The sequence below is a fragment of the Lissotriton vulgaris genome, chromosome 4_1, assembly GCF_964263255.1.
Source record: "Lissotriton vulgaris chromosome 4_1, aLisVul1.2, whole genome shotgun sequence".
Taxonomy (NCBI): Eukaryota; Metazoa; Chordata; class Amphibia; order Caudata; family Salamandridae; genus Lissotriton; species Lissotriton vulgaris.
The window spans coordinates 567,303,498-567,322,024 of NC_141691.1; the positions used below are offsets into that span (position 1 = coordinate 567,303,498).

At 51.4% G+C, this 18,527-nt stretch overlaps 1 protein-coding gene across 3 annotated transcripts in view; it reads right to left on the reverse strand.

Annotated features, from left to right (window-relative positions):
• The window catches only part of TRANK1 (tetratricopeptide repeat and ankyrin repeat containing 1), a 1,005,982-nt gene that overhangs the window by 29,177 nt on the left and 958,278 nt on the right, over positions 1-18,527 (reverse strand). For all 3 annotated transcript variants that reach the window (XM_086964756.1, XM_086964757.1, XM_086964755.1), the window contains one exon: positions 17,538-17,639. In XM_086964756.1, coding sequence (XP_086820882.1) covers positions 17,538-17,639 — 102 coding nt within the window. The remainder of the gene's footprint in view (positions 1-17,537; positions 17,640-18,527) is intronic.

The following is an 18,527-nucleotide window of genomic DNA, read 5'->3' on the forward strand; positions in this document are numbered from 1 at the left end:
CCAAAAGCCCGAGCCCCCGTCCCAGCTGCCGGGACCGGACCGGAGAGGCAGCGGCCGAGGAGCAGGCAGCGGGAGGAAATCCGGGCAGGCAGCGGCAGTCGAATCAGCCAAACCACAGGGCAGCTAGGGGTGCGGACTCACCGTGTCCCCGGCGGCGCTGCGCTCAGGCGTTGCAGGCCGCAACAGGGTCCCGTTGTCGTAGGACTGTGGTGTCTCTCTCAGCAGGATTCTACTCCATTTCTGGCCTCATATCGCGCCATTCATGTCTCCGGGCACTGGAGGACGGCATCTGGGAGGGAGGAAGCATGGCTTCATCGGATAAGGAGCGATTTAGACCGCCTGACCTTCAGGCGGTAGCGGCCATCTTGGTCGCCTCCGTGGCCACACCCCCTCTTCACACGCTGATCCTTTGCTTCGCTCCCGCAGATAGTGCACACATTACTGGAGAATGGTAAATTGAAAATTACTTTGTGTGGTACTATGCAGCCCTATACGCTAAACATGAACTCTATGTTGTTGTTTCCGACGTGGCGGTACATATGCATCCGCAAGTGAACCTCTTGGAGAGGTCACACTTTTAGAGCTTGAAAGCTAGCAGTTGGGTTTCTGATTGGTAGGCAATGTCTGTACATTGAACTTGGAAGTGTTTTTGTTTGCACACTTACCCTCGTAAGGTGTCAGAAGGTAACCTGTGCTTCAGCTTAAATTGTGCTCCGAGTTGCTTGCACGTTCTTCCTGCTAGTGGGAGCTCTCTGCACAATATGAATGGATTATTGTGATGCTCGCTATGAGGAGGATCCGATAAAAAAGAGGAAACACCACCAGTGGAGTTTACTACTCGCTTTTCACGTCAGATTATCAACCTTAAACACGCAAATGGTAATTGGGGGGAATGCTTGCAATAAGTCTAACCACTGGTAATCTCTTGATCAATGGACCGTCCCACACCAGCCATTGGACATTTTCACTTTGAGTGACTGGATGTTGCCTTTGAATATGTATGCATACACCTAAAAACAGTTCCTCAAAAATGTATCTCTTTAGACAATTGCATATCCCAGTGGTTGCTCGTCCCCATGTTGGGTACAGGTGCTTTCAGTCATGCATGGTGAGGTGACTATCGGATTTCATCAGGAATTTTACATAACTACAGACGAGAGAGCACACACTTTCGTTCTGTAAGCAGTATTCTTGTTTAAAAAATGTTTTTTTTTAAAAGTGCATGATTACTGTTTGTATAACCACTGAACAATTATTGCCCTTTTGACATCCTTTTAATTATATGACTCAATGTCTTCCTCGAGGCGAGGGGGCACCGTGTACAGCTCCCATTCCCCAGCCTCTTGAGGTGTTTTCACCCATCATAATAAAATGTGGCGTCTTCGGCATACACTTCCTAGTATTTGCAGACACGAGCTATGCTATCAGTGGAGAAGTGAGAACATTCTTTTTTATTATTTTCTTAATTATAAGCTTCCACAGTTGTCCCCCGAGTGGCACAGGCGTTCCTATGACATATGAGGGATGTCAGCCCTGCTTCACCAAAACATGTACGATTATTGCTAGCATAAATTTGTTATTTTCGGGGGGGTGGGGGGGTGGGGGGGGGGGGGGGGGGGAGATTTTATTTGGTTATTCATTTGAAAGTTGGACATCGCCGAAGAGTTATTTTCTGTTTTGATTTAGTACAAATCATATAGTTGCCCTCAAATTGGATTTGCACACAAAACTTCTGCCACATTACTAGGACACACTACCTGATCTCCTTCCTGCAGCAGAGCCCCTGCCCCTCTATGCCTGCTGCAGTGGGGCACACTGTGTCTCCCATAAGAGTGCACCAGTACACTGTTTCCTCGATTTCTTCCAGTAACAGGCCCTGCCCTGTCATTCTCTCACTGATGGTTTCCCGTGTTCAGCTTTGCACACATTGCCTGCCACCCATACTACCCACCTCCTCCATGTCCTTCTGCCCACACAGAGATTGGTCCATAGAAATGCTCTTCCACGAGCACCCGTAGATGATATATTTTTTTTTCAATTCTTGTATTTTAAGCGATAGGACCACTGAAGGCCCTGATTCTATATTAAAAACAGATCTTTGGGGGGGGCGTGGCTTAGCGGGCGAAGATGGCGGTCGCAGCCTTGTAGAGCTCCCGCCGGCCCGGACACAATTCGCTTACTTATCCTGGCCCCCGAGCCTGCTAGCTGTACCACCTGTGTGGCGATTGTCCCTGGCGGCGCCTGGATCTCTTGGGTGTGCCGAGTTATCCTTCCTGACGTTCCAGTGGGCCGGGGTCGTCTGCAGCGAAGTGTGGCCTAGTGCCCATTGGCGGAGCCGGGACCTCAATTTTCAGGCCGCCGAGCGGAGGGTCGGCGGCCAGCGGCCGGTGGTCTGACCGGCCGGGCGATTCCCCGGCCCGTGATTGCAGCACCGGAGAACAGAGGGGCCACGGCGGTGCCCTGTGGAGCTGCCTTGCGCATCGGGGAGGGCCCCCAAACGACGCAAAGGCACTGAGGCCTGTGCAGACCTGGGGCAGCCGGGGACTCGAGTTTCGCGACTCTGGGGCTGGCCCGGGCCCGGATTGCGGTGAGTCAGCGCTGATCGTCCCTGGTGTTGGTGGGGCCGAGGCCGTGCTCTGAGGGGCCATCCGACGAGTGGAGGAGGTGCCTGGGGAGACGAGACACTGCTGCAGCCCGTGTAAATTGCAGGCGGCCAGGGGCCCCGTCTCTGGACTTATCTGTGGAGCAGACCGACGACGGGAGCTGTGTGACCGAAGCCCTAGCGAGTAGCGGCGCGACCTGTTGGTGCGACTGGGGGCCGGCCGAAGGCTCACCGCAACCGTGAGTGACGCACCTGAGACCTGCTGGGTGGTTGAAGCCGGCTGTGGGGCTGCGGGGCAGTGTACTGGAGTGGGCCATGAGGCTGGACACAAGTGGTGGCCGGAGCAGTGGGGGAGGCCCTGGACCGGTCTAGGCTTATCCTGTGGCGTGTAGACTGGTTCAGCTGGAGGGCTGCCTGCCCTCGGACTCCGTGGAGCTGCGGCCGCCTCCCCCCAGGGTTGGAGGAGCCCCCGTGCTGATTGGGGTGGAACACCTTGGGGCTCTGAGGACCACAACCGGACGCGGATACCCGGGGTGTTGTGGTAGTGGGACTGCACACAGCAATGACCAGGGGAGGAGGAGGTCCGCCCAAGCAGGGTCCCATCGACAAGTTTACAGGGCCCAGTGGAGGGCCCGGTGCGTCCAGTGGCAGCAATGGAGCGGTGCCGGACAATGCGGCGCTCTTGGCGGCAATCACCCAGTCCAGGGACATGCTGGACGCCAAGATTGGGGCGGTGGGAGCGGACGTAACGCTATTGCGCAAAGACCTGCGAAATGCGGTAGAGCGGGTCACGGAGACGGAATCCAGAGTCTCGGTGGTTGAGACGGACGTTGGGACGCTGAAACAGAAAGTGGCGGAGATGGAGCACGTCCAAAAGACTCTCGCGTCTCGGGTAGAGGATGCTGAAGGGCGCGCACGCAGAAATAACCTCCGCTTTGTAGGATTTCCGGAGAGATGCGAGAAGGATGATATGGAGCAGTTTCTGTCCCGGTGGCTGGAGAGCTGGCTCCCCCCCGGGGGTTCTGTCTAATTGCTTCGTGATTGAGCGTGCACACCGAGCCCTGACACAGAGGCCGCCGGAGGGTGAGCGTCCTAGACCAGTCATTGCCAGACTTCTGAACTATCACGACCGGGATGTCATACTGCGAGAGGCAAGAACTAAAGGCTCCATCTCCTATGAAAATCAGAAAATTATGATTTTTCCCGACTATACGAAGCTTGTGCAGCAGCAACGCCAATCATTTGTGGCTGCCAAGGCTAAGTTGCGGGGCCTGAAACTCCAGTACTCCTTGTTATACCCGGCTCGCCTGCAGGTGGTGTACCAGTCCCGGACCCACTTCTTCGACTCCCCGGAGGAGGTCTTCATGTGGACAGACGAAACGGTGAGAATCAGGCCACATGCCCAGCCGGGTCTGGACCCGGGCGGATCGAGGGGGTCATCGCAGGAGCGGGCAGACCGCCCGGCCCGGAAGGGGAGACATCGGAGGTCCGATCACGCAAGAGATCCGCCTCTGCCAGTGCGACACAGACCAGTAGAACAATGTAATCCGACCACTCTGACAATGGCCGTTGAACTCTGGAGGGGTTCTGCCCTTTTCTATTGAAGTATCGCCTTGGTTTGCTGAGGGTCCCATAGCGGGACTGCCTATTGGGGGGTGCCGCTGATGCGGAACTGCCAGCTCTGAGAAATGCCCTGAACGTATGTGGTATCACAGCTGGGGTTTGGGAGGCAACTTAATAGAGGCCATCAACCTCCACAAGTTGTGGGAGTTGCCTAAGGGGGGTGTGTGACCTTAAGGTTAAGGGGTGTTGGGATCCATTGGCATGGTTGGCCCTGGGTCCTCGGTTCTGGGTCCGGGGCTGTCCATGCCGCGACAGATACTTCAGTGTTGATTGAGGTATAGGGGTGGGGGGAGTTTGGGACAGGGGGAAGGGAGTGGGGGTTTGTTGGGGGTGGTTTGGGACTGGGGTCGGGTGGGGGTAGCTGTTGCTGCTTGGGGGTTCGGGGATAGGTGGGGGGGGGGGGGTCGCACGTGCTGTTTTCTGATGTGCTGAGTGAGATGTGGGGTGTGTGGGGGTGGCGCAGAGGGCCTGATTGGGGTGATCACCTTGACAATGGCTGACCGGACTACTATGCTTCCTAACGAGTCCCTGCGTGTAGTAACCTGGAATGTCAGGGGGGTGTTTGATAAGATCAAACGTGGGGCGGTACTGCGCTGGGGGAAAAGGGAGACAGTTGATGTACTTTTGCTTCAAGAAACACATATGCTGGGTTCCAAGGTCCTCAGCCTACAGAGGTTTGGCTTCCAACAGGTTTATCACGCCGGATTTACTAGAGGGTCCAGAGGAGTCGCTATCTTGGTGCATCGCAGGGTGGCTTATGTGCATGAGAAACAGTGGACAGACCCACAGGGTCGATTCATCTTTGTCAAAGGAATGGTGGGTGCTGAACCAGTGGTCTTTGGCAGTGTGTATGCCCCCCCTCCTCTGCAGTGGGCCCTGTCGGAGAAGCTGTTTACAATATGGGACGACATCCCAGAGTCATTGACGGTGGTTGGGGGGGACTGGAATGAGGTAATGGATGTCTGTATGGACCGTCAGAGGAGACAAGTTGTGGCTGCGGATGTTCCCCCCTCCGTCCCGCATACCAGGCTGCGTGCAACGGTGGAGAGTATGGGCTGGGTGGATGTGTGGCGTCATATGCACCCTGCGGCGCGTGAGTTCACGTATGTGTCTGCGGTACATGGCTCCTTCTCGCGGCTAGATTATGTGTTTATGCCTGGTGCCTGCTTGAGTAGGGTGCGGGAGGCCGCGATACTGCCAAGAGGGTTGTCTGATCACTCCCCAGTTGTTGTCAAGATAGAGCTTCCCACTAAACGGCAGCCCTTCCGTTGGAGAATGTCCTCGTGGCATCTACAACAACCCGAATGTGTTCACCACATACGGGAGGCGATTGATCATTATTGGCGAGATAACCTCGTGGGCGATGCCGACGCGGTGGTGGTTTGGGAAGCAATGAAGCCCACAATACGGGGGGTCGATATTGCTTGGTGTACGGCCGCCCGCCGGAAGCACCGAGAAGCCATTACCGCTGCGGCCGCACAGGTTGAGGCCCTGGAACGACGTGGCTGGGGAGGGGGTGATGAGACTGTGATACGGTTGCTCCTGCAGGCACAACAATCATATGCTTCTATCCTACACAACGTGGCTAAGCAAGCGTGGCTCGCCACGCGGAGTAGAGTTTACCAGTGGGGAGACAAGTCCTGTACGATGCTCCATCGGTTGTGTCAGTCTACTCTTCAGCCGCTTACGCTGCCGGGCCTCACTGCGGAGGACGGCTCGGTGATGACGGACCCGGCCCAACTGACGGCTAGCTTTGCCCGATACTTTGAAGAGCAGTATGCCTCACGAGACTGTCTGGAAGCAGATGAGGTAGCCAAATTTCTTGATGACCTGCCGCCGAAGGCTGTCTCGGATGAGGCTAGGACGGCGCTTGATGCTCCGCTCACTGCTGAGGAACTTGGGGAGGCTCTGGGACAGCTTAACACCGGGAAGGCGCCCGGGCCGAGTGGCTACCCATGTGAGTTTTACAAGAAATTCCACCTCCTGTTGGGTCTCATTACCGCCGTGCGCTTGAGGCAGCCCGGACTCGGGGCAGGCTACCATCTGATTGGCGCCATGCGGAAATCGTGGTGTTTCAGAAGCCGGGTAGGCCCCCCGACAGGCACGACTCGTATCGTCCCATATCCCTACTAGACATCGAGGCCAAAATCCTGGCGAAAGCTCTAGCGAACCGCCTGCTTCCTACATCACGGATCTGGTCCACCCCGACCAGGCCGGATTCATGCCTCATAGGGCAACACGCCATAACATCCGGCGGGCACAGGCGGCGGTGGACGCCATGGGGGCCTTGGGCGAACAGGCGGCCTTGCTGTTAGCAGACATGGACAAAGCCTTCGACTCTGTCAGTTGGGCATACCTTTTTGCACTCCTGCCCCGTCTCAATCTGGGCCCTGTGTTTTTGTCATATCTTAAGCTACTATATACCGACATCACGGCCTCGGTATGGATCGCTGGCGCCATATCTGAACAGTTTCGGATTGGTCGGGGAACCCGGCAGGGATGCCCATTGTCCCCGTACCTGTTCGCCCTGGCTATGGAGCCCCTGGCATCTTGGGTGCGCATAGATCCACAGATGCGTGGGTTTGTGCGGGGTGGAGATCTGGCGGACAGAATTGCATTGTATGCTGACGACGTCCTATTCTTCCTCACGGACTTACAACGCTCTGGGCCCCGAGTCCTAGACATCATGCGTGTCTTTTGGGAGGTTTCTGTCCTTCGGCTGAACCTGCACAAGTCTACTCTGTGGGTGCTGGGGGGCGGAGCCATAGCGGACCCCTGGGCGACTGGACTGCGGGTGGCATCTGACGGGCTGAAATACCTTGGGGTGTTTCTCTCGGAATCGCCAACCGTTGCTTGGGATCGCAACATCGTGCCTGTGGGGGAGCGAGTCCAGGCTGATACCAAAACGTGGTCCAGAATGCCTCTAACCATATTCGGCAGATCCGCAATTTTCAAAATTACCCCTACCCTATTAGCCCGCAGTGGTTTCGGCAGGTCAACTCGGTGCTGGGCCGCTTCCTATGGGCTGGAGGGGCAGCCAGGGTGGCGCTACGGACGTGCTTCTTGTCCACCTATTGTGGTGGCCTGGCCACCTCCGATCTGCTGTCTTATTACCAGGCCTCTCAGTTGCTTATTCTTAATGAATGGTGGTATGGTGATAGGGGGGACCCGGCGTATGCTTTGGAGCGCTCGCTCATGGGGGAAAATACACTACACACCATCTTGTACTCAGCCCGACTGCGGCGGACACTGCCATCTGTCACGAAGGTGGTCTTTGCTGTGTGGAGACAGGCGTTGCGCCGAATGGGCTGGTGGGGCAAACTGACAGCAGAAACGCCACTGTGGCATAACGGCCTGCTCCCGGAGCTCTCTACTCTGGCCGGGTTTGAGGGATGGGAGGCCATAGGGATTTCATTGCTGGGCCAAGTCATGTCTGGAACTACCCTCAAATCGTTTCAGGAGCTCAGCACGGAGTTCCACATGCCCCAATCCCAGTTCTTCCGCTATCTACAATTGCGTCATGCACTCACCCCCAGTATCGCTCACCTGGAGTCTCTCCCTGAGTTTAGTCCGGTCGAGGCGAAAGTCTTTATGGGTGACCTGGAGGTTAAGAAAGTCTCCCGTATCTACCAGACACTGGTCACCCACTGCTCCTCTACGTTGCTCCCCCTCCGGGCGGCATGGGAGGTGGATGTGGGTCCCCTAGACGAGGATGATTGGAGGGAGGCCCTGGAATCCCCGCAAGGGGCTGTTATCGCTGTGCGGCTTCGGCTCATCCAATTTAAGTATCTTCATAGGGTCTATTACACCCGAGAGCGACTGTGGAAAGCGGGACTGATTGAGTCTCCGGAGTGTCTGCGCTGTGGGGCTACACCGGGTTCGCTGTTGCATACGGTGTGGTCGTGTGCTAGACTGTCTGGCTTTTGGAGGGGTGTATGGGGCTGCTTGTCTGAGGTCCTGGGTTGGGATCTCCCCCGCACTCACCGGCTGGGGTTGCTGCATGTTATGGAGGGTATTGGAGGAAACATCTACAAACGCTACTTACTGTTGTTGGGACTTGTTGTGGCTAAGAGAGATCTGGCCCGGGCATGGAAGGGTGAAAGGGCCCCCCCCTTGTCTGCATGGAAGGCAGGACTGGACTATTACATGGGGCTCGAGAAGCCGGTGTTTGAGGCAAGGGGTTGCCCCCGTAAGCATTTTAAAGTCTGGCAGCGGTGGGCTGATTACAGGGGGCTGTCGCTGGATCCCCCGGTGGAACGAGAGGAAGACATATGAATGAGATGTGTTGCATTGGCCTAAGTTCTGTGGCATACCTGTCACACCGCACCTAAGTCTTACTTGCAGCTTTATACACACGTGCGTGGGGGTGGGGGGGGGGGTGATCTGGGGGGTAGTGGGGTACTGGGAGTTAGTGGGGTAGGGTGGGATATGGGGTTATTTTTCTTGAGCCTTTCTCTTTTTATTGATCGGACTATTGTGCATGCGTAATAAACTGTGTCATAACTGTTGGTGGTGATCTCCTGATTGTGGAGAGCCATAAATTTCCCTTGCCTTACTGCTCAATAAAATCTGTTGTGAAAAAAAACAGATCTTTGGACTATACCATTTCCCACTCAAAGGGAATATTTTTCTCCATGTGTTCCCATACTTGGAGTGTCACGCAGTTTGGTGCTCACTTTCCCTCCATATCAAAGAACAGTAGATATTTCAGCACCAAGGCTAATATGCTGCATTGCTAAATACATATAAGGTCCCAAAGGCGGGACCGATGCTTTGCAAACGCTTGTTATTTTAGTACTGAACACACCTTTTCCTTTGGTTCAGGAAGAGTGTGGTGTGTAAAGGCCCCAGCCGTATAAAGTTCTACTTTTATGTGGAACTAAGGCCCTTGTATGGACATCCAGTTGTGCATGCTCAGTGTGTGTATGTGAAATGTGGATGGTAGCAGGGATTTTGTATTGTGAATGTGTGACTGCTGAGATCAATGTGATCCATTTTGAGTTGCCCCTTGTTTAACATGGCACAAGTGGAAGACTAGGGTACTGTTTCCCCGCAAATAGGATGTGTATTGCTACCATTCTTGAATCTGAAAAAAGTAGCCTTAGACACTGAAGTGTGACGACATGGAGACAGGGATGCGTATAGAAATTTTACGAGGACCTTTTAGCTGAGCATTACTGATTAGCCCTTCCTCATCATTGCCATTTGGCTGAATATAAGAGGAGTGCAGTTGAGGCACTAGAATGTTGATTAGAAGGAGGGATTTTTCTAAACAGGACCTGGTCTCTCTCAAGTACTACGTCAGGACGGCTGATATTTGCCTGGCACAAAGGTTTCATGCTTCATTTTACTCATGTTTTGGATTCTTCTGCTTGGAGACTGCATCATTACTACCTGCTCTGAGAGTCATCACCTTTCGCAAAGAGTATCTGCACTGCAGCCAGAAGATGACATTTAAAAAGGAACCACCACAAACATATATTACAAGCTTTAATCCGTTCGGTGTTCAGGACTGCATGGTTCCGTCTTCAGCCACAGTGGGCCACAGTGGGCGTCAGCTGTGGACGGAACCATTCCGTCCTGACACCCACCCATAGGAGAAGCGCTGGTGCTCCTCATGGCCGCCCATATAACACTCCCCCAAACAGGGATGGCAGCGTAAGTGCTTCCACTGCCACCCGAGAGCCCCCATGGCAATCCGGTGATGTCAGCGTGCACCACAAGGGTTGACGTCATGAATAGCCGCCGGACGCACTGGAATCCATTTAGTTTCCAGAGGTAGGATTTTCCTGCCGTGGGGCGGGGGTTGCCTCATGCACAGAGGCATCGGGGAAGAGGAAAGAGTTTTTCGTCTCCCTCCATGTCTCTTTGCAGGGCATACATTCTGCACGATTGCGCATGGGGTTGCGATCGTGCAGCAGGAATGCCACCACTACCACCAGGGATTTGTTTATTGGTGACCGCTTAGGCATGGGTTGCTTCCAAATTGAGGGATATCGATTGGCCTTATTTGGAGGCCCAGCTTCCCTCCCCCCGGAGGAGGGTGAATAGAAAACCCACTGGCACCAGAAAAGTTTTGTTGTATTATGTTTGGGGTGGTCCCTTGGGCAAGGATATGGGGGATAATTTTTTTAAATCACTTTTGGACGTTTTCTGGCCTCCCTTGGGGGCAGATGGGTTCTATTCGGAGGCCCATCTGCCCCGGAGGGTGGGGGGAGGCAGAAAACCCACTAGCACCAGATATGTTGTTCAATTATGTTTGGGGCTGTCCCTTGGACAAGGATCGCCGCTATGGGGGAATATTTCTTGTGCCCGATTCCCCACCCTTTTCCATACGAAGGCAGTTTGGTCCTATTTGGAGGCCTAGTTGCCCCCAGGGGACAGAAAAATCGTAGCACCAGAGATATGTATAGATTATTGGGCAAGGACCTCCCAAATAGGGGATGAAAAGGTTTCTTATTTACTTTTGACTGTGTTCAGATTCTGGCAGTGAAGCGCAAGTTAATTACCTTTAGTAACAATATATCTGTAAGAAACATTAGTTAGTTAGATTTCTTACCTTAGAATAACCCCCAGGCGTCAGACTGGATCTGGAAAGTTTTCCTCAGCAGTACCCCTGCGCGTTGGTAGGTGTCGTATGTGGTTCCGCGTCCGTCGGCGTCGTGATTGCCGGGCTGATGTCAGTTCTTCTTTTTTCCGCACCAGCAGGCGCAGATCCGGGAATAGCTTACCCTTAGTGATTTTTTGACTAACTTTTTGGAAATTTTTGTCTTTCTTTTTCGAGTCGACTTAGACTCCTGGTGCCAGTAGGGATGCCCGGTTTCAAGCCGCGTGACACCTGTCACCGACTGATGTCGGTTACCAACCCCCACCGCCAGTGTCTCTACTGTCTCAGGCCAACCACGATGACAAGTCGTGCCCCGACTGCCGGGCCTTGACGTCGAAAGCTAAGCGGGAACGGTCCTGCAAGCTCCTCGAGATCCAGCAGTCGGCTCCGCGCCGCTCAAGGTTCCGGTCGAGGAGGAAGTTGAAGGACCGGTCGCGGAGCCGCAGTCCTCACCGTTCGTCAGGAGCCAAGTCCTCGCACTCGGGTAAGTCGAGGCATGGTAAAAAGAAGACGAAGAGACGACATCGCTCTTCTGACTCCCCTCGCCGGTCGCGCGACCCGGCCGAGGGTTCGGGTGGCACCGGAGCCGCAGTAGTCGCATCGGTCCCTGGACTTAATGCGACTCCGGCCGTGATTCGAGACTTACTCGAGACTTATTCGAGATTCCTTACAGGTAAGGAATCTAACTAACGTGTTTCTTTCAGATTTATCTGTCCAAGATGAATCATCTGATGATGAAGCCAATCTCTGTGCAGGTGAAGTGCCTGTTTTAGATGAGGACACTGATATGTTGATAGTGCAGCAAGAGGGATCTGGATTACAGTCTGGGGCTGCAAGGCTTCCCATTGGAAGAGCTGAACTCTGGGTTGCCCCAAACGTAGTGCAGCCGGCACTGCTTGCCTTTACTGGTGTCGCAAAGTATAAAGTGAATACTGAAAACCGTTTGCCTATTGTTTTTTTTTGTTTATGGAAGATGTATTTTTGGATGAGATTGTTGAGCTGACTAATTTGTATGTGTAACAGTATTTGAAGGACAAGAGTGCCAGATTTAAGTCCCACTCTAGAGTTACCCGGTGGACTCCCACAAATCTGGTTTAGTTGATGTTCTTGGGTGTAACTTTTTTGATGGGTTTGATAAGGAAGCCATCGCTGTCGTCATATTGGTCTACTAGTTCCTTGGCGGCAACGGCTATATTTCCTTCAATCATGAGTCGTAATTGGTATTAGCTTCTGCTTCGGATGCTGCATTTTGTTGATAATGGTTTAGCACTACCACAATATCACCTTGATTGTGACCATCTGTTTAAGATTGGGCCTGATCTTGATCACTTTGTATATTGGTTCTCAGAGATCTATGCTACAGGGAAAGAAATAGCTGTGGACGAGTCTTTGGTCCTGTCCAAGGGCCGTTTGGCTTTTAGGAAGTACATTCCTAGCAAGAGGGCACGTTATGGGATTAGGATGTATATGCTGTCTGAGAGTAGTATTGGATAGGTCTATAATTTCCGGGTGTATACTTTTGGTATAACATGCCACAAATATTTTCCAATGGCATGTGTATACTGTCTTGGTGGAGGAATGCCTGGCTGCCAAAATCACATTTCAGATTTTGGGAGGAAGGTCGAAAGCGGTCAATTGCTGCAGCTCAACCTTCCTGCAAGAAGGCAGAGAGGGGACAGGTTTGGAGGGGGGGTGGGAGTGGGGGGGGGGGGGGGGGAGGGGGGGTTAAGGACCCTCCCGTGATGCTGTGAAAAAAGATCCTCCTGAAGTAGTAGCCTGATCCAAGGATCGATCGCCATACTCAGAAGCTCGAGATACTAAACTCTCCAAGCCTAGGCCTGAGCCAAAAGGATAACTTGGGCCCGGTCATTGCAGATCTTCTTGAGAACTCTGGGCAGGAGGCTTGAGCTTCAAATGAGATGAAAAGCGTCTCCAAGCGAGAGCCACCCTGGAAACTCCAGCGCTCTGTCTCCACGGAGGCAAATAGATCTAACCAATCCTCTCCTCACTGTTGAAAGAGACCTGGCATCACCTCCGGATGGAGATGCCATTCGTGGTCTGCCAGGCATCGGTGGCTGAGTTTGATCACCCTAGTGTTCAGCGAATGGGCAAGGAGTTGAACCACCAAGGAAATGCCATGCTGTTCCAGCCATGTCAAGAGAAGCAGGGCCTCTTGACAAAGGGTCTACAACCCCACCCGCCCTGTTTGTTGCAGTACCAAATAGCGGTGGTATGTCCTTGAACACCAGCAGTAGCCTTCCCTTGATAAAGTACATATGCATTTAATGCCAGTTGGATCGCACGGATCTCCAGCATGTTGATGTGGAGTCCGGACTTTGCTGGAGACCAAAGACCTTTGATCGCCACCTCTCACAAAGACTCTCTAGCCCAGGAGTGACCGATCTGTCACTACTTTCATATCTGGTTGGGGAAGGGAAAGGGGTCTGCAACTGGCCTAATCTTGTTTGGTTAGTCGCCACTGCAGATCTTTTGCAGTCCTCGCAGTGATCTTGACCAAGTCAGAAAGATTCCTCTGATGCTGCACCCACTGGAATTTCAGGCCCCACTGCAAAGCCTGCATATGTCATCTGTCATGTGCCACCAGCAAAATGCAGGAGGCCATGAGACTCAGCAGCCTCAATCTCACCGAAACCCAGGATAGAGGCTGAAACATTAGTATCATAGATTGAATATCCTGGACTCGCCGTTGAGGAGGATAAGTACGAACCTGCTAAATGTCCAGAACAGCTTCTATGACTGGGAGCATCTGAGAGGGAGTCAGGTGTTACTTCGGCACGATGATAGTGAACCCCAGCAATTATTGAAGGCTGACCGCGGTCTGGAGGTGGGAGACGACAGCCTGGGGCGAGCCCACTTTTAACAGCCAGTTGTCGAGATAGGGGAAGATAGCACCCTTGATCTCCGCAGATGAGCTGCAACCACGCCATCACCTTCAAGGGGCTCTGGTAAGGCCAAAGGGGAGCACAGTGAACTGAAAATGCTTGCGGCCTACTGTAGACTGCAGATAGCGCCATTGGGCAGGCAAGATGGGAATATGAAAATTGGCATCCTGCAAGTCCAATGCTACCATCCAGTCTCCTGGTTCCAGGACAGCCAAGACTTGAGATAGTGTGAGCATCTTGAATTTTTCATTTTGAGGAAGGAGTTGAGGGCTTGGAAGTCTAGGATAAGACGAAGGACCTTGTCATTTTTAGACAACTACAGGCTAGTTTTAGCTAGCCCTGGAACCCTCTATATGGCTCCCTTGGCTAAGAGAGCCATGACTTTCTTGTGGAGAAAGAACAAATGATCTTCCATCAGCCAGTCATGAGCAGGTGGCATGGAGTGAGGGGTAGTCTCGAGGGGGAGGAACTAGCACCTTCAGACACCTGTCTGATGTTATGGACTGCCAGACAGGAAGGTAATGGCGAATCCTGCCATCAACTGGATGCCCATGGTGGTAAAGTAGCAGAATAGGAAGGCTTGGAGGGGTGTGGTGGATGGTCAGACCATTGGCTACCTGGCCCATGAGGTCTGTGATTACCATGCCCTCGTCCAGGCAGAGGCTGAGAAGCATGTGCGGCTCAGTCCCTGGCAGGCTAATGGCATGGGCGGAAGCCCCTTCCATAGCCACAAAAGGAGCAAAAGGCACTCTAGAGGTGAGGAAGGGCAGCCAATAGGCCCAAGGACATGGCCATAGTCTACGAGTCCTAAAAGCGATCCTGCCTCATCTCAGAAGAGATGGGTGCCATTGAAGGACATGTCCATAAGGGAATCCTGGACATCCTGAATAGCCAGTCAACCACGTATTGCGCCTAAGGGCCACTGTCACGACGAAACTGCTCTGCCCAGTGAGTCGGTAGTGTCCAATCCACGACTAATTGTGAATTTTGCTGAAGCTCTCCAATCTGCAGCAGCCTGAGAGAGTATGGCCCGGGGCCTGGGCCTCCTCTTGGACTTATATTTACAACAAGGGGTGGTGAGGGACAGAGTCTCTGAATTAAGCAGAAAGCTCTCACCCAGTCAAGAGATCAGGGCTAGATCCAACACCGTTTTTTAGCTCACTGCACCATCCCAGTTTCAGAACCTGGCTGTATGCAAATTAGTCTGTTCCTGTCCCAGTGCATGATGGGAACAGGGAAAACCAAACTACAAAAGCCAATTCTTACACTGGGAAGGAAACAAGCTCCCGGGGACCGGTTTCTGGCATTACAGCCGTCTTCGGCCCGGTTTGCTTGAATCCTGATGGTGCAATGAGCAAGGGTCTCACATCTGAGAATACCCTTCCACGCTTAGGGTGGACAAAAATATTTACAACAAGGGGTGGTGAGGGACAGAGTCTCTGAATTAAGCAGAAAGCTCTCACCCCCCCCCCTTTTTGTAAATCCTCTTGGACTTATGGCAGTACTTGCGCAATCGTGTCCCACAGAGTATGGGAGTAACAGCCCAAAAGGTATGGAATGTTTGCAGACCGCAATACTTGACTGACCTGTGGAAAACATTTGTTTCCCCCAAGAGGCCATCCTTTTTGATTCCCTGTCCAGAAGTATGACAAGGAATGCGCCCGGGAAAGTCGAGGCTTTGAACAACAAGCTCTCTGTGGTAGGGTGTTGGGTGAGGAAGTTTGGATGCCCTGGCATGGGGCATGGCGGCAGGCGATCAGTTTATTTACAGGAGATTCTGTGTTGGGTTTGGACCACGTCCCCACAGGACATCAGTGAGGGCATCATTGAACAGGGAGTAGGGGTTCCAATGAGGAGACTCCCAGTTGCAGAACCCTCAGTCAAATGCTGGTCTTGAACGTCACAGAGGGAAAGGGAAGGTCAAGGACCTCAGCCGCCCTCCCGCACCATCCTGGCGTACAAGGCTTTCTCCTCCAAAGTCACGGTGGGGTAAGGAAGTATACAAGTATTTGGAAAAGTATCCAGTTCACTGGTGTCACCCAGTTTCTCTGTCCAGTTTATATTAGGATCTCCTATGCATGGCTGGTATTCTTCAGGGTCCAGCGACCCCTCCCGTTTCTCCACGAGTCCTAGCCCATGGGAATAGGGCTCATGCTCCAATGTAGGAAGAGGGGTTCCTGCCAGTGATGGAGTTGGGTGACGCCCATCGAGCTCTGTGTTGGTACTGTGTCGAAGTCGGGGATGACAATGGGAATGGCATCGCCAGCTGCGCTAGGAGCATAGGCTTAGGACCGGTGCCAGGGAAGGTTGTGATGGTAAAACCGGCATCAGTCCGGATCCAGGAATGGATTTTTTGGGGCCCAATCGAGCCGGGGCCCGAGGAGTGTCGATGGGTTCAGGCCATCAAAAATTAGACATATGACATCAATAAAACTCTGAGTTGGATGGAGGTTGCTCCAACCCCCAGAAAGTCTGACATCGTCCGGTGACGGGCACCACAAGGCTTAACACCGGTCTTACAAGATGATATTTCGACACACCAGGAGATAATACCTCAATACCTGTTGACAAACCATTGAAAAAAGTCTGTCAAAAAATTACACAGGGGTAGCTCGTCACCGGATTAGCGCTGGTTGGTGCGAAAAGAACTCATGTAAGTGTGCCTGGGTGGAGAATATATAGGTGCAGCGGACGTCACTTCCGTTTTGGACGACACCAAGTAGAGCTGATCGACGCCACCTACCAGCACGCATAGGTACTGCTCATGAAAAAAATGTCAATTCCAGGCTGATGCCTGGAGAACTTCGAAGGTAAGGAATCTGCGGCTAGAAGCCTCTATTAGATTAGAGATGTATGATGAACAATATTTGGATTCAATATTTTCTTCACTTTGATAACATTCATGTTTGCTGAGGTATATTATAAGGATTAGCAAATACACACTTATTGTTCAATAACGGTTTGTATGCGTACTGATTTTGTGAGATCAGGATGGGGCGCATTATCTATGCCCTGCCCAATACTAAATGTCAGGAGAATGCAGAGCATGTTTATCTACAGCCACACATGCTGCAAATGTAATAGTTTTGTGGCATGAATGACAGCTTTTAAACTCACCTATACCCATGAAAGGATAATGCAAGGAAAGGAGTAAGAAATTCCTGTCCATTTTCCTTTCCTTTTCTTTATATAGACAAGAGCCATCTTTGATGGCTAAAGAAATCTACCCTGGTATGATGCCAAAAATGAGAGGGTTCAACATTATGAAGTAGATGATTGGAAAAGTAGCAGTGACTGTGAAGTATGAAAAACTTAAAACGTATATAACGTTTGAATGAATTTTCTAGTATCCTCTTTCAATGACGTTAAAAGTACCCTGGGGTGGAGTGGACAGAGATAAATGCCCAGCACATACACCAAATATCTGGAGAAGTAGAGACGGAGAAATTGAACTATACTTTAACGAAGATTACTAATCCAATGTAAAACTTGAACTGTTTGATGAACCTAAAAGATAGACAGATTATAAAGCTGCAAACCTGCCCAAACTAAATATTGAAAGTTGGCTGGTGACATATATGGGAAAATTAAAAGGAATATTTTAAAGTTGTACGCTGAAGTACTCAACACTCATGCTCACAAACCCGATATTCAGATGTTGCGCTTATTTAGAACTGTATTCTTGAATTTCACCTATTTTCCATTACAGTGATCAGCATTAAAGTGTGCAGTTTTCTGTTGAACAATACAGGTAAAACATTACCACAAAACACTACTATATGGTTAAAATGCAAAGACTTACTTTCATTTTCGGTTTTCTTTTCTGCTTTTTTCTTCATCAAGTCTTGAGCCTCTGCAACATGCTTGGTCAAAGTATCAACATCTGTTAGCAATAGCCTTTCAGCTGAAATTGAAAATAATTTTTTTTTTATAACCGAATATTATGAAATGCTATTTCATTAACTATGTTTGGTTGGAAAAAATATCTTTACCCTGCAGTTAGGACAAGAACAACAGTGACTGCACGAACTTGAGTGTCCATGGTGTCTTCTACATTACACTGATCAGTTTGCGCATTATGCTGCGAGGAAATGTAGCCTCGAAGTCTTTCAACAAGCCCTGGCAATGGCAATAGTTTTGGCTTTTGTGTGCTGGCATTGCTGTACCAACCATCAGTAACATAGAATAGATAGAACGGCAGCAGTGCAAGCTTACCTTACACACAGAGACCAAGTACAGAACTGGCAGCAACAACAGACACCAGAAAGCGGTTACAGCACAGAAAAGAGCAATGCAAATGCACTGAACACATTAGTAACAGCACAAGCAGTGGTAATGTAAGCTCCTAATACAAACGCAGTCTTTCCTCCAGCTCGTGAAGTCACTGGGCCAACCAAGCACCGAAGACAACCGCACTGGTGTTCCCTTCTAAATAGGATATAGGTACTTAGGTTGGCAACAGAAAGTTGGCCTCCCTGGCTCTCTGTAGGAAGATGTGGAACAGCATTGAAGTTTAAGCAAGGAAATTGGTGTAGGGTGGCTCGAGGTATAGTGAAACACAATCAGCACAGTGAGTGTACAGTCACGAGTACTTTAAATACAAATGGTATTCGATTTAGAAAGGTAATGAAAGATAATACTGTGGTAAAACCAGGACCACTGGCTGACAACACAACTTATTTTTCATGATAATTTTATTTATTTTCAAAGTTTTATATAGCGCGAACAAGATCCATACAGATATCAGAGCGCTTTATATAAATATGGAATATAGGGACAAAATATTACTTAA